General features: G+C 39.9%; 2 protein-coding genes across 3 annotated transcripts; one reads left to right on the top strand and one right to left on the bottom strand.

Moving 5' to 3' along the window:
- Positions 1 to 302: 302 nt before the first annotated feature.
- On the bottom strand, positions 303 to 3,312 carry LOC117629909 (pentatricopeptide repeat-containing protein At4g11690). 2 transcript variants are annotated; one of them, XM_034362575.1, is made up of 4 exons: positions 1,623 to 3,312; positions 1,406 to 1,460; positions 856 to 982; positions 303 to 754 (listed from the first exon to the last, which is right to left on the bottom strand). In XM_034362575.1, the coding sequence occupies exons 1-3, from the start codon at positions 3,298 to 3,300 to the stop codon at positions 979 to 981; spliced, it is 1,737 nt and encodes a 578-aa protein (XP_034218466.1). In that variant the 5' UTR covers positions 3,301 to 3,312; the 3' UTR covers positions 303 to 754; positions 856 to 978. The 2 variants fall into 2 exon arrangements, with proteins under 2 accessions (XP_034218466.1, XP_034218467.1); XM_034362576.1 differs by having other exon boundaries at positions 1,406 to 3,312.
- A 2,249-nt stretch (positions 3,313 to 5,561) lies between these two features.
- Positions 5,562 to 8,071, top strand: LOC117629910 (glucan endo-1,3-beta-glucosidase). Its single transcript, XM_034362577.1, has 3 exons — positions 5,562 to 6,799; positions 7,049 to 7,406; positions 7,520 to 8,071. Exons 1-3 carry the CDS (start codon positions 5,681 to 5,683, stop codon positions 7,651 to 7,653), a joined length of 1,611 nt encoding a protein of 536 aa, XP_034218468.1. The 5' UTR covers positions 5,562 to 5,680; the 3' UTR covers positions 7,654 to 8,071.
- The last annotated feature ends 7,360 nt before the right edge of the window (positions 8,072 to 15,431 follow it).

Raw genomic sequence — 15,431 nt, forward strand, 5'->3', positions numbered from 1 at the left:
ATGTCAAGGTAATTGGGATAGGTCAATAAACATATCCCTTTCACTCCCCTTCCCCTCTCTCAAGGGGGGAGAAGAGCACTTAAATTTCAAGAAGAACACAAGCACAGGTCCCTAGATCGAACTAGGCTCTGATACCATGCTAAAATATGAAAACTATGAGAGAATATTGTTTGTGAGAATTTTCTGTGTATTCTTCTCCTTGTAGGAGGTCATATTTATAATACAACGAAACCTGAATGGGCAAGTAAATAATAAATTCCTAAATCTATTTGTAGTAGGAAATCAGGAATTAAAGTAAATCAATTACAATTATAATAGGAATTCTTGGTGTGTAAGGAAAGTAAGTCAATATCCACAAGTCACGCCAACAGTAATGCTTGCTTTTGGTGATGTTTATTCAACCCTTGCCCTCGCCATGGGAGCCCCCTCACAATGATGATCTACTTTTTTTGTTGCAAAGACCGCACGCCCAATGATCATTTTCCGAGTGATGATGCAGGGCACGATGATCTCGAAGCAGGTCGACCGCCGTCAAATCTTGGTCGTAATATTGCTGCAGTACAGCCCCCGCAGCAGGCCTCAATCGTCTTCACATATACTGTTACTTCTAGTCCTGAGTGTGTAACTTGTTTGGAGGAGTTCAGGGAGGGGCAGGAGTGTCGGTTGCTTGCTGTTTGTAACCATTCGTATCACAAGTCCTGCATAGATCAGTGGCTAGCCATAACAGAAAGCAACTGTCCCCTTTGCCGTGCTCCTGCTCAAAATGTATCTTAATTAGAGGGATTTCTGTAATTCTCAGTTCATTACTTTTGATGTTACAAACACAGAGCATGTAACTGCGAATTTTACTTGTACCTTTAGAAGTAAATCCCCTCTTGCATTATGTTAGTAGCCAACGAGAAATATGAAATTGCATTCCAAGTATTCAAGTTCTGATTTTCTTGCACAAGGCCAATGGCTTTCATCCAACTACAATTTTTAACTGACATCAATTCCCAAATAGAAAGAAGTTTAGCTTCGATTCATCCTGAATTACAATGTATATTTCTAATATATACACTTGAGCAATAAAAAAAGGGACAAAAATATATTAGAACAGAAAAAAAAAAGACAGACATATGTATCTTTGAATGTATATTATGCAAAAACAAACTTGAGCAATACAGAGAGGGCAAACAATGTGTATTATGGACATATATTTCCATTAACTTTCATCCTTTTGGAATTACTACTACCTAGAGAGAGAAACCTATGTTAACTGAGAGAGTGCACCTAAAGGCCAAACTCTGAAGAAAAATGCAAACCCATAAAAAAAAGGGAGATACAGAACCTCATGAACAACAATGTAATTGCTCAGCCCAAAAAAAAAAGAAAAAAGAAGACATTTTGAGACTGAGACCCTTACTGGGTGAGGCAAGATATTGGAGTATGAAGCTGTACAGCCGTGAGACTTCTTGTACCTGAAAGGAGCTCTTTAGTCAACACATATGGGTGTTGTCCGGGTCACCAAACAAGGTGTCTAGGTCTTATGATCGAGACATACGATTCCATCTTATGGAAAGTTTTAGAAATTGGGATTCTCATTCACATTCAAACATTCATAACTTCACCAGTACTATTACCTTTCGCTTTAGAAAGTATGTTATACAAAGATACTGATGGTCTTAAATCTGACTCTATCATCTCTTTAAGCAGAAACTCAGCCTCCTCCCACTTCCCATCATTACAAAGCACTCCAATGGTGAAACTGTAGCTAGCCACATTTGGTATCATTTGATTCTTTCTCATTTCTTTGAGCAACCTCAGTGCCCTGTAAGAGCTACCCTCTTTGCAGTAACCATGAATCATCATATTATATATGACATCATTTGGCTCCAAATGCGTGTCACTCATTGATTTGAACAGCTTCGATGCTTCCTTCATATTGCCTTTCATGCATAATCCATGGATTAAGACACCATAGGTGTGAGTATCGGGCACCATACCGGCCTTCTCCATGGAAAAGAATATCTGAAATGCTCTTTCCATGTCACCAGATCGAACTAAGGCATCGATTAAAATTGTATATGTCACTTTAGAAGGAGAAACACCTCTGTCATTCATCTCTCTCACTAAATCAGCAACTCCTGCAGAATTTTGGGCTCTAGCAAAGCCTTGAATCAAAACATTATAAGTCACCAAAGACGGTGATTGTCCATTTGACTTTAACTGATCAAATAAACTCAAAGCCTTGTCCAACTTTCTTAGGTTACAAAACCCATCAATTAGCGTGTTAAAAGTAACCGTGTTTGGACTAATACCTTCCCTTATCATCTGATTAAAAAACTTCTCAGCTTCCCACATCCTGATTTCCCTGCACAATCCGCAAATTACGGTGTTGTATGCTACAACATTGCAGGCCACTCCTCTCTTACGCATTTCATCGAACAGTTCCAAAGCTCTGTTCATTTTCCCATCATTGCAACACTCATTAATCAAACAATTATAAGTGCATACATTAGGAACAACCCCATTACTTTTCATCTTGTCATAGAGCTCAAACCCATCTTTTTTATGGCCTTTCTTGAAAAGCCCATCAATCAACGAAGTATATGTATACTGGTTAGCAACCAAACCAAGCTCCTCCATTTTACCAAACATCTTCTTTGCCCTCTCTAAATCACCATTCTTGCAACACCCATCGATCAAAGTAGAGTATATAACAACATTCGGAGACAGACCCATTTCCTCCAATTGAACCAAAAGCTCGAAACCTCTATCCAAATCACCAGCTTCGCAGCAACTTTTTATCATTATCCCAAAACTATACACATCCAACTCAACCCTACCCTTAAACTCATTGAAAACCCACCAAGCTTTTCCAAAATCTTTTGACTTAACAAGAAAACCCAACAGATTATTAAAAGTGTTTGATCTGGGAACGAGGCCCTGGTCAACCATCTGCTTCAAAAAGTAAAGGGCTTGCTCTGGCAACTGAGATTGAACATGGGCATTGATGATAGTTTCAAACAGATGACTACAGAGAGGGTTAGAGCTCAAGTGGGGTTGAGTTAAATGGTGGAGGAGAGAGGAGGGAGTGAAGAATGGGGAAGAAAGTCGACCAGAGAGCACTTGAAGAATGAGAGACTGGGCGTGTGTTGGCATGTTGGAGGAGAGAAGGCGGTGGAGAATGAAGGATATGGATTGGTGGGTGTGTTGGAAGCCTTGGAGAGTGGAGGAGTTGAAAATTGAGAAGGCTTTTAGTGGCGGGCTCTTCACCATTTTTTGAATGAGTAGCAAAGCTTCGTTCGTTAGAGACATTATTGTCCTGCGTTTTCTTGTTGCCTTGCCTCTCTTCGGAATTAGAATTAGCTTAACATTTTAGGAACTCGGAACCGGAAGTTAGTTTTGCCCACCCATGATGAAATGGGACGGGTTAAACTTGTTCGGATAAGCCCAGTTTATATTTTTAACCGCTTGAGTTAGAGCATTTCCAGTGGCTGGGTTTGGCCCCGGTAGGAGGTGGCCCAAGCCCATTTCGACGTTCCAGCGCACAGGTGTGGCCTGGGTAAGAGGTGGATCCCAACAAACCGGGCAAGCCCAAAGGCAAAATGAGCCCGTGCTCGTGCTTGGGGGCTGCTAATGTTAGAGTTGATGCTAGCATGACATCAGTAACTCAGTGTGGTGCATGCACCAACGATTAATAAAAAAAATTTAACTTTCATGTGCTGACGTCAAGCTGGCGTCAACCTTGATTTCCGCCAACGGCTAGAAGCCACCTGGCAAGTCCTGGGTTGTTCAATCGTTTTTTACTCCAATCCAACGGTTGCCCTTTTTTGTTAAAAATTTCGAAATTAAAAAAAACTAAAAACCAAAAACCAAAAGATTCTGAATTTTTTTATTTTTTATTTTTATAAATACCGACCAATATTCTTCACTTTCAACATCAAATCTTAATACATTTTCTCCTCATTCCAATATTATTCACTTTCCACACCAAATTTTCTTCACTTTCTAAATTTCATTTGTGTTGAAATACAAATGGCATCTTCCATCGAAGCTAGAGGGGCATGGACAACCATGGAAGATGTTTTGTTGTGTGAGTGTTGGGTCCAAGTTGGTTCGATCACGGGCTATGAGATGAAGTTATCTCATATATAGAGAAAAATTCATGCCGAATTTTGTGAAAGATCGGGTTCCGGTCGTACGAAAATGGCTTGGCTGGTAGGTGGAAATTTTTGAATAAAGAGTAAGAGAAATGAAGAGATGCGTTGGCAAAAACAAGGGACAACATTTGAAGCAACGAAAATCTTGACAACGAGGTAAATTATTTGTAATTTTCGTTTTATTAAATTTAATGTCCTATTTTTTTCAATTTTTCTTGCATTTCCAATATTTTTTATTAAAGAGATTATGTAAGCATAAATGTGGTTTTGTGCAATTGGTCAAGGTAAAAAATCTTCAACAATCACTAATGTTGGGAGGTGGTGAAAAATTGTTCGAGATTCAAAATTATTCCCATTTGTCCGATCGTTGTGTTGAACGAGATGCCGCTCCAGGATTCAATGGCATCGGATTCGCCGATGAATCAAGACTCACCAATTCAAAAGGAATCGAGGCCTCTTGGGAGAATACCCACTCCCATGGCAACTTGTTCATCATCTTATTCCTCCTCTCTTTCTTCTTCAGCTCGTCTACTACTTCCTTATTTAATTTATCGCTAGGTATTTATTTTAAAAAAAATTATAAATTTTTTGTTTTTTTATTCTATTTTTTATTTATTTAAATTCGCTACTGACCTTCCAATGACATCAGTATTAGGTCAGCTTGTCCAGGCAGCAGCCAGACAAGTCTTGCCTAGAGGCTTGACCAGATTGATGGAGCCCATTCCTTGCTTGGGCTGGCCTTCACTTATGGGCTTCGTTTTTGGGGATTGGAGGTCCTTCTCCCCACGGTAGCCTGCTCGGGTGAATCAAAGCCCTTAACGAAACAGGTTGAAACTTGATTCAAAGTTTTAGTGTATAAGCAGAAAAAACAAAATACCAAGATTTTTGTCTGCGATGAACATGTGAATACACAGATTTTTGTTAGCAAACTCAACAGAAAATTCCTAAGATAAGCTGTAAATTGATCACGTTTGTAATTTCCCCCATGTGAATTAATCAGGCACTTATGGTGCCATTTGTAGCTGTAAAGGCTTCTTTTGGTATAAACTAACATGATGTTCATTTACCAAAGATTTAACCTTTACAATCTTGTACGTTACAATTCATTATTCCCTATACGTGAAATTATCAAAATCCTTTTTCTTTTTTTTTTTTTTGGTTAAAAGAAGAAAACTATTAAACTTCACAAGGTAAGATATAATCCAAACGATCTAGTTATGACCTTTTTCCTTTCCTGCCCAAAAAATATTTTTTTGGGGCTAAAATGATAATCACAACCAGTTAATGGAATACAGATGGACCTTTACCAAAACTGACAAGATCCGCAAACAAAACCCAAAAATTTCAAACAAACCAATTCATATCCAGTTGTGAATTGACCCCACTACCCCCAAGTCTCTCCGCTCATCAACTCTCCGTCTTGAGTCTTGACCAGTTTGTGGAAAATCGAAAACTGTTCCCATCAACTTGTCAAGCAAAGCATACTAAGCGGGCCCCACACACAGACCTTTCTTCCGAGTTTCAACTTTCAACATATGCTCTCTGGTCTGGTGTTATCTAGCTCTCGCTCCTTTCAGCTTCTCTGCACCAGAGACATGGAGCAGAAATCCTCTGCAACCGCACCGCCCACGCTCCTCCTCCTCTTCCTCCTCTTCTCCGCCTGCCACATCATGGGAGCTGCCGCTTACTCCATCGGCGTCAACTACGGCACCATAGCTGATAACCTCCCACCGCCCTCCCAGGTCGCGACCTTCCTCAAGACCAAAACCACCATCGACCGCGTCAAAATCTTCGACGCCAACCCCAACATGCTCCGCGCCTTCGCCGACACCAAGATCGCCGTCACCGTCACCGTCGGAAACGGCGACGTTCCGTCCCTGGCCAAGCTCTCTGCCGCTCAGGCCTGGGTGTCCGCTAACATTCTGCCGTTCCACCCCCGCACGATCATCAACCGGATCGCCGTCGGCAACGAAATCCTCGCCACGTCGGACAAGGACCTCATCGCGCATCTGCTTCCCGCCATGAAGTCTCTCCACGAGGCTCTCCAGCTGGCTAATATCTCCACCGTCCAGGTCGGGACACCTCACTCTCTCGGCATACTAGCGCCCAACACGGGCCCCCCGAGTCAGGGCCGATTCCGAACCGGCTACGACCGAGTCGTCTTCACTCCGATGCTCGAGTTTCACCGCCAGACCAAATCCCCGTTTTTGATCAACCCGTACCCGTTTTTCGGATTCGTACCCGAGACTTTAAACTACGCGCTCTTCAAACCAAACGCAGGCGTTTTCGACAACGCCACGGGGATGAACTACACCAACATGTTCGACGCGCAGATGGACGCGGTTTTCTCGGCGATGAAGAAGGTCGGGTACGAGGACGTGGACATCATGGTGGCGGAAACCGGGTGGCCCTCCGCGGGCGACCCGACCCAGCCCGATGTCAATGTGGACAATGCGGCGTCGTATAACGGGAACCTCGTGCGGCACGTGAGCTCTGGAAAAGGCACGCCGCTGATGCCGAACCGGACGTTCGAGACTTACATCTTCGCGCTGTTCAATGAGAATCTGAAACCCACGACTTCGGAGCGGAATTACGGGTTGTTCAAGCCCGACTTGAACCCGGTTTACGACGTGGGCATTTTGCGAAACCAACAGGTAATTCGGTAATTTTAGTAATGTTTTTGGTTTTTTCGCGGGTAAGAATCGAAGAGTTATTCTGATTCCTCATGTGCTGCCAATAATTTTTTGACACGTGGTGGAGGTCGTATGTTCTGTCTTAACTCAATGGATCACTCGGCTTCCGCGTTTGTGCTTCTGAGCTCTGACAATGCCTACGACATAAGCTCACCTGTCGTTGCTGTCGTTGTTTATGTATAATGACCGTTTGTTAATTATTTATTTTAGGCAGCGGGTCCTACATCTGGCGTGGCATCCGGACCCAGCTCTGGCGGGGCGGCCGGACCCACATCTGGCGGTGCGTCGGGTCCCACGTCCGGTGGAGCAAGAGCACCGTCATCGTCGGAGAAGAGGTGGTGCGTGCCCAGATCGAACGTTTCTGATGCGGCGTTGCAGGCGAACATAGATTACGTGTGCAGCAGCGGAGTGGACTGCAAGGCAATACAAAAAGGTGGGCCCTGCTTTCAGCCCAATACCGTGAGGTCGCACGCAGCTTACGTCATGAACGCTTATTACCAGTCGGTGGGGCCGCAGGATTACAATTGTGACTTCAAGCACACTGGATTCATCACCACCACTGATCCCAGTAAGCTTTCCCTGATTTTTAATTTATTTATCGACATCTTGAAACTAGCGAAATTAGTTTTTTTTTTCCTTATCTTTTTTTAATAATAAAAAAGTGGAAAAATTGGGTGGCAGGTTACGATGCGTGCACGTATCCATACAAGTCGGAGAAGTTAGAAAAGTCGGTGGAGGGAGGCTCGATGAAAATGAAAAGTAGCAGAGTGGCAGAGATATTTATGATGGTGGTAGCTTCTTGTATGATCTTTTAGAAAAATTAATCTTTTGTAATTTTATAAAGAGTTAATTTAATTTCGTCATTAACTTAGGATAGCTACTCTGGCTGCTGCCATTGTCGTGGGGTTTAATTATTGGTTGGGTGTGAAGAAGTGGCTGTGTTTTGGACAGAGACTTACTTGTAAAGGGGAATAGGACTGTTTTGCTAATTTGAACTAATAGTGATACAATATGTGGGATAATTTTTTCACATGTTGTTATATTATTAATCGAGATAGCAAAATAGTGTTATTTCCGTTACAAGAAAATTTGTTGTTTTGTTTTTTGGTGTGTTCTGGGTTCCAAAGGCCTCTAGCTAGGACTCTCAGATCTGATGTATTAAATTTGAAGCTAGTACTTATCAACTGATTATGGACCATTATTATTTATTTTACTATGGGAAATATTTGGCAATGCTCTCTGAGTTATAATAATTTCGTGAAATTTAGGACCATTTCCATCTGTTCGAGCTGGGACTTGTTTTGATTCACCTTCACCATACCCCATATCTTAAAGTCTTCCCTTCAGCATTTTCTACTTAACAAGATATCCAATGGCCAAAATTGGGGACGACGCTTGGTAGCGATCGAACTTTGTGTACATGCTCTTAAAAATTAGTCCTGTGTGTCGCCCGTGATGGAATCTAACAGAAAATTATGACATAATTGATACATTGTGGCACAATTGCATGAACTAAAAGTTTAAGGGAGACAAAATCAAATTGAAAGTTCAGAAGAGTAAATTATAACAAAGTCCAAAATTTATGGGAGGGTGCTAAAATATTCCCTCACCTGTAAGCTCACATTGCATCAACATTTGATGTGTCGTTTTGCGTTTGATTTTTGAAGTCAATAGATCCTCTTGTTATCAATTGAAACGTCTCCTAAACCCAATGTTTCATTTGATCTTTCCTTTGAACGAAAGGAAGATGCTTAGCTATAACTTACGACAGAATCCAATTCCTCTTAACTTTCTAAGAGAGTTTTATAGCAATTTCTTTGGAGTAAAGCAATATTATGCTTGTCGTTTTCAGTACAATAATCATACTCTATGGATATGTACGTATGTACGTGTGACTGCAAATACCACTTCCCAAAGACCAATATCATTCTATGCCCACGAGAACAAACATACTATTACAAACTATATCTATAAAATTTACTATTAGAAAAAAGCTTCAAAAAAACACGGTAGTTTTCTACCCGTTTTTAACTACACATTATACATATTCAAGTATGGGTAAAGCGGATATTGATCCCCTTGCAAGTGCAAGACATAAACAGAATCACGGCAAAGCGGACAACTGGTAGCCCTAGCTAGCCACTTCTCAATGCATCCTCTGTGAAACGTATGCTCACACTTGAGAACCCTGCACTTATCTTCTTCCTCAAACTCCTCCATGCAAATAACACACTCGTCGCTGTGAAATCCTACTCTCTTGTCCACTCGATACTTGAAAGGTATACCACAACAGATTAGCCGTGGCCGCAGCGGCGGTCTTCTGGCTGATCTTCTCGTTCTTGGTAGTGCGGTTAATGGTGTTGTTATTGTTGGTTCCCCAGATTCAATGTCGTGCGTTGGATGCGCTCTTTGATCAGGCGCATTTTCCCTGAGGATCCCATAAATGATGGCGGATACTATTAGAACGCATAATAGCATCAGCACCACGGTGCGTACATAACCAAGCTCTGGTGGCGGTGAAGGCGGTAGCGAAAGAGGAAGAGGCGGAGGAGCTGCCGATACCATGGCAGGCGGACTGCGTGTATGAGGTGAGAGTAAGCCAGTGTGGTTGTTTGTACAAGGATTACAATTAATATATACTTGAGGAAAGCCTAAGTCCTAATGGCATAAGGAAAAGAAGAAAAAAGAAAAGAAAAGGAAAGTTTCTAGCTAGTTTAGGATTTTGGCGGTACAAAGTACGCACGGGAGGTTTGGGTGTGAGTAAGTGCAATAGTCTATATGCTTGTGGCAAGTTAAACCCCTATACTATACTTGGAGAAAACAAAAGGATTGGGGTTTTTCTTTTCCTTTTTGACCGGATGGGAAAAATTCAAATATTTTACACAAATCCTCAATTAACTATACATAATAGATATTGACGGTTGTGTGAACCTGATTTTGATCTCCTTGCACAACCCAAACACAATCTCGACAAACCGGACAATTGCTGGCCGTAGCAAGCCAATCATCTATGCATTTTTGGTGAAATGCATGCCTACAATTGCTAAGAAATCTGCAATATTCTCCTTCCTTAAACTCCTCCATGCAAATAACACACTCATCACTGCAAATTCCTATTCTTTTGCCCACTCGATGCATGAAAGGTACACCATAAGAGATTAGCCGCGATGGTCTTCGTGTTCGCTGTAGATTTGTCGTCGTTGGTGCCCCAAATTCAATGTCCAAGAAGGTTAACGTTTGATCAGCCCTTTGATTAGCGTGCAAGTTCCTGATGAGCAGGTATATGTTGATGGCTACTAAAATCATTAGTAGAATGACATGGTATGATTCTACAACAGCGTGCCCCAAGGAATAGAACCTATCAAGAGGGCTATGTAGCAATGATAGAATTAGGTTTGTTGCCATTGATACCTGTGAAAGCGGTGGAGGAGGAGGAGGAGGAAGAAGAGTGAGAGGCGCCGTGGATAGCATAGCGGAGTGTGTATGTGTGTGAGAGGGAGAGGGAGAGGGAAAAAGTTCAGAAATGTACTTATACAATATCATTCTAGCCCACATATTAAAAACAATTAAAGTACAACCGCTTGTTAAAAAGACACAAGTCCTAACATTGCTCACAAGATACCCATCTCATATATATGTGATGTTGATATATTTTGAGTTTTTTTAACGGCGGTTGTACTTTAATTGTTTTTTATGTGGATTGCATCTCAATCCAAACAAATTATTTGTATGGTAGATTGCATCTCAAATTGAAGTGAGACTCCTTAACAAAAGAGCAAAGAATAAATCCTAAACAAAAAAAAAAAGAAAAAAAGAGAGAAATTAAATGAACACTTCAAATTTGTTTACTAACTCTCAATATACTCTTCAAATTATATAATAAATTATTTGTATCAAATTTTTTTATTATTTAAATATTGCGATACGAGGGAGGGGGAAAATCAAACATAAGACCTTGGATGGATAAATGCTCTTAACCACTCGAGCTACAAGTCCCTTGCATTTGTATCACAGTTATTAGTTACTAGCTAGCCTCTTCACATACGCATAACATGCCTTTTATTAATCAAATGCGCTAAGCGCGACTAACAAAATTTAACCATGACCGTATGAACCGCATCAATGAGTAAAAAATCGAATATGAAAACAGTAATTTGAAAGGTAAAGTTTAGGGTTAGGGTTTGGAGGAAAAGCAAACATCTTCGACTTTGCTGAGATTGAGAGATGCAGAGTGGAAACTTTAAGCACAGGGGAGAGAAGAGAGATAGAAGAAAAATAACACCCACATTGAGATATAATTGAGATATAAAGAAAATTCAAAAGTGGAAAAATTAGCTAATAACCTTCTATATAAAGAAAACTATTTGTATTATTGCCAAAACTCCAGGAAACGAACCAACACAAATGCTTTCAAAAGAAATCAAAAAATTACTGATTTAGTTTTCACAATGTTATATAGCAATGTACTTTCCAAAACAAAAAATAATAACATTTATGCAATTGTTTCCAAAATGTAGAAAACTACTTAACAATTGCACAAAACCCTTGAAGAAACTGCAAAATAAATACCATATACGTATACATATATAATATATATATATATATATATATATTTCTGTGTGCCTTTGAATATTAACTAGCTAGTCTTGATTCCCATTTGTGGTAACGCACTTCGAACCGAAGCACGGCAGAGAGGACAGTGCTTGTTCCTTTGTAGCCATTTATGCATTTCTGGTGATAGGTGACATGTCGTGAGCCAACACAGGTCCCCATCCTTAAACTCCTCGAAGCAAATCACACACTCGTCACTGCTAAATATTTCTGTTCCTTGGTAAGTCTCTGTGTATGTGTGTGAAGACCCTTAAGGCTTGTTGCGGTGTTTGGGATTCAAGATCGCGGGTTTGGTAATTCGTTGGATTATTATTTCTCCCTTTACACCAGTACAAGAAGAGGACATACATGACGGTTATAGGCAAGATTACTCGAAATATTAGTTGCATTAAGTGTGCTGTCGATGATGGTGGTTGAGGCGGAGGCGATGCTGGAGGAGGTAGAAGAGTCCGAGCCACCGCTACCATGGTGAGCTATACTAGTTGTGTATGAGAGAGTGAGATCCAGTGTTAGGTACCATGTACTTTTTTTTTTATATACAATATACTTTTCCATTAGGAGCCTAAATTTTTAAGGGCAATGGTCAATGAAGGACAATCTAAAAATTGACTGGAGGTTTTGGGTGTTGTGGTAGCAAGAATCTACCACTATCGTAAATTGACTGGTTTCCCCTTGCAAAAGTACTTAATGGAAAAACTTCCCGTCGGGCACGAATTTACTGACAATACCATGACGATCAAGGTTTGGGTTTACGTAAAGGGAAGGATATTTTGCTAGGTTTGGAATTGGCTATAGCTTCGTCTTTCTCTTGTTTTGGTCTTGTTTTTCAAGTGGTCCTGTCCTCTCTGATCACTTGGCTGTAATGTTTACTGTTTTGAATTACATATCTCTATACACACCGCAAATAGAAAAGTTATTCCCCGAAGTTAATGATGGTAACAATACAATGCACAAACTTACAACAACAAAAAATTCCCAATTAACAAGTAATTTTGAAGAAAGAAACCACAACATTAAAAACATTATTATTATTTTTCTTCTGTCTTTGAAATTTAATATTGACTAGGCAGTACTGTCTACTTGATTCTCTTGTTCGGTTTGTATGGTTTGAACAGAAGCACGACAAAGAGGACATGGTGGTTTGCTTTCCTTGTTGGTTAGCCACTTATCAACGCACTGTTTGTGAAACGAATGCTTGCAGTTAGCAAGCAACCGACACTCTTCCCTATCCTTAAACTCCTCCAAGCAAATTGAACACTGATGAAGATCCTCATCATCAGTATTAAGATTGCTGCTGTTGTTGTTGTTGCTGCTTTCGATTCGATACGTGAAGACCATTGAGGTCTGCGGGGGATCCGTTTGTGCTTCGAGATCGACAACGTTATCATTGGGCCTATTACAAAATTTGAGGAAACAAAAGGCCGCAAAGAGGCCAAACCATGCTAGCATTAAACCTAAACCAACCATATCAGCAAGCCTTAGCCTAGGATTATCAATAATTGAAGGTGATGATGGAGGCAGAGGAGGGAGAGGCATCACGCAGTCTTCGCTGGTCGAAATAAGACGAAAACAAGGATTTGACATGATGTCTGTAAGCGTGTAAAGAAAGAGGAGATGATTTAAAGAGCTATTTAGCTTATTATATCTGGCCAATATATATAAGTAGTTTCTAAACCAAATTGGCCTCGGAGATTGAAAGTCCACTTCTTCTTCTACTTCCTAAGAAGAAAGTGTGTGAGCAAGAGAAGTACTTTTTTAAACCAAATTTGGCCAGGTTTTATATAAAATAAAATACATATCATCTTTTGTTTCTGCTTCTCAAGTCGGTTTCCAAAACCAACATATATATGTAAACGTCCCATATCCTTAAACCAACGTATATTTTTCCATTCTTTTAGGGCCCATTTGGTATATTATTTGGATCCAATTTTATAAATTTTTTTTAAAAAAATTTAAGTCTAAAACTTAAAAAACTCGTTTGATAGACTCATTTTTAAAAACTCAAACTCTCACCCAAAACAAAATAAAAACACCCCATTATTGAAAACAAAAAAGTGAGGTTTTATAATTCTCTCTCTCTCTCTCTCTCTCTCTCTCTCTCTCTCTTACTCACATCAAGGCCATTGAGGTCTTTTTCGTCCACTACCCAACAGTTATAAACCCAGGACTTTAAAATGGGGTGGGCTAAATTTACTTTACATATAAACCTATTAAAAGGACAGATTACTAGACGGTACAAGTGAATTTCATTAATAACAAAAAATACACATGGGAACATAATGAGCCCCTCAAAATGCATCTAGTACAACTTTGAGTAAAAACAACATTAAACTACAAGAAAAAAGGCGTTGGTTTTTTTTTTAAAAAAAAAAAACAAGTGAACGTCTAAAGGGGAAGGAGGTTTCTCACACATATACTAATAAATAATATATTCATAATGATGTTGAGAGATTAATATAAAAAAATATACAAGCAATTATAAATAATTTTGTGAGGAAAAGATTAAGCAAAATTAAAGAGTGGTAAATGATTTTGGTGGTGTGAAAATTTTGAAGAAATAGGTGGGTTTTATAGGGAAAATTGAATGGTACAAAAAATTTAGAAAAAGAAAATTTATGTTGGTATTAATTTTCAAAAAATTGCCATTGGTAATAATTGTGATTGCACTAACAATATCGAATCATGCATGGGTACTTGGAGCAGCTTCAATGAGTGTGAGTATTACTTTTTTTAAAATCGACCGTTCGATGAGCAAAGGTTGGCTGAGTGCATGGGCACTGATAAGCGAGTAGATATAGCAGCTGCGTTGATGAGAGTGAAGCAGCTCTTGAGTGGGGGTGTGTGAGGTGCGCTTGAGTCGGCTGGGTATTAACGTTAGGTTATAAAAGATCAAATCACCAGCGATTTTTTCCCAGGTTAGCATGTACATAGGTCCGTCCTTGCTACCCGATTCAAAATTGATCAATCTTTTTTCATGTTTTGGGTTTTTATTGAAAGCTCACATATTTTTCTTTTCTTTTGTTAATTTCAATTTGGAAATCTAAGGTTTCTGATTTTAATTTCAATTTTTTTTAGATCTTAAAAATAGTTTGGAGTTCAATACTAAATAAATTTTTAGATTTTAAAATCAATATTTGAAAACTCATATTTTAAAAATGAATTATAATGATTGAGTTTATTTTTTTGAGTAGGATATCAAATAGGGCCTTAGCAATTCCTTGTATATATGTGAAGACCCTGGGTGTACCTCTATTTGCACTCATTTGCCATGAACCAATCTTATTCTGACACATGTCCTATTTTTGAAGGAAAAAAAAAGTAAACCATAAAAAAAAAATTCAAAAGATTTAGATTCGTTGTGCTAGGACATAAAATCCCTACCTTTATTTTTTGCAAGAAGTATATACTTGTTAGAAAACAGAGCAAATGAATTTCTTGTTATGGTTTACTTTTGCCCTGCTTACAGTTGTACGCTAGAGACTGTAGCACGACAGAGGGGACAGTGCATCTTCTTGAGTAGCCATTGATCAATGCATTCTCCGTGAAACGTATGTTCACACTCAAGCTGCCGACATTTTTCCCCGTCCTTAAACTCGCCCAAGCAAACTGAACACTCCGAGTCAGTGTTAGCAGCAATTGCTTGGTTCTTTGTATATCGGAAACTTGACGCCTTCTTCTCCGCCGGCAGCGGTGGTTTTTTTGCAGCAGTGTCTTGGTTAGGATTATAGTTAGGAGGAGGGTGAGGCTGTTGTGGATGATTTCTTTGTGCTTCTATATCATCAATTGGAATATTTAGCTCCCGTCGTCCTGAACACACACAGCAGATGCATAAAGACCCGAGGATGAAACAGGATAGGATAGCTGGGATTAGAAAAGAGGGGTCTTCACTCCAGAAAGGAGGAGGAGGTGCTGCTGGAGAAGGAGGAGGAGGAGGAGGAGGAGGAGGAGACATGGTTGCTTTTTAAAGTTGAGAAAAATATAA

The sequence above is a fragment of the Prunus dulcis genome, chromosome 6 (genome assembly GCF_902201215.1).
Source record: "Prunus dulcis chromosome 6, ALMONDv2, whole genome shotgun sequence".
NCBI lineage: Eukaryota > Viridiplantae > Streptophyta > Magnoliopsida > Rosales > Rosaceae > Prunus > Prunus dulcis.

Coding starts and splice junctions, on each gene's coding strand:
- LOC117629910 (XM_034362577.1), top strand. CDS start 5,681: ATGCTCTCTGGTCTGGTGTTATCTAGCTCTCGCTCCTTTCAGCTTCTC. Junction 6,800..7,048: donor GCATTTTGCGAAACCAACAG/GTAATTCGGTAA, acceptor TATTTATTTTAG/GCAGCGGGTCCTACATCTGG. Junction 7,407..7,519: donor CATCACCACCACTGATCCCA/GTAAGCTTTCCC, acceptor ATTGGGTGGCAG/GTTACGATGCGTGCACGTAT.
- LOC117629909 (XM_034362575.1), bottom strand. CDS start 3,300: ATGTCTCTAACGAACGAAGCTTTGCTACTCATTCAAAAAATGGTGAAG. Junction 1,461..1,622: donor CATACTTTCTAAAGCGAAAG/GTAATAGTACTG, acceptor AGCTCCTTTCAG/GTACAAGAAGTCTCACGGCT.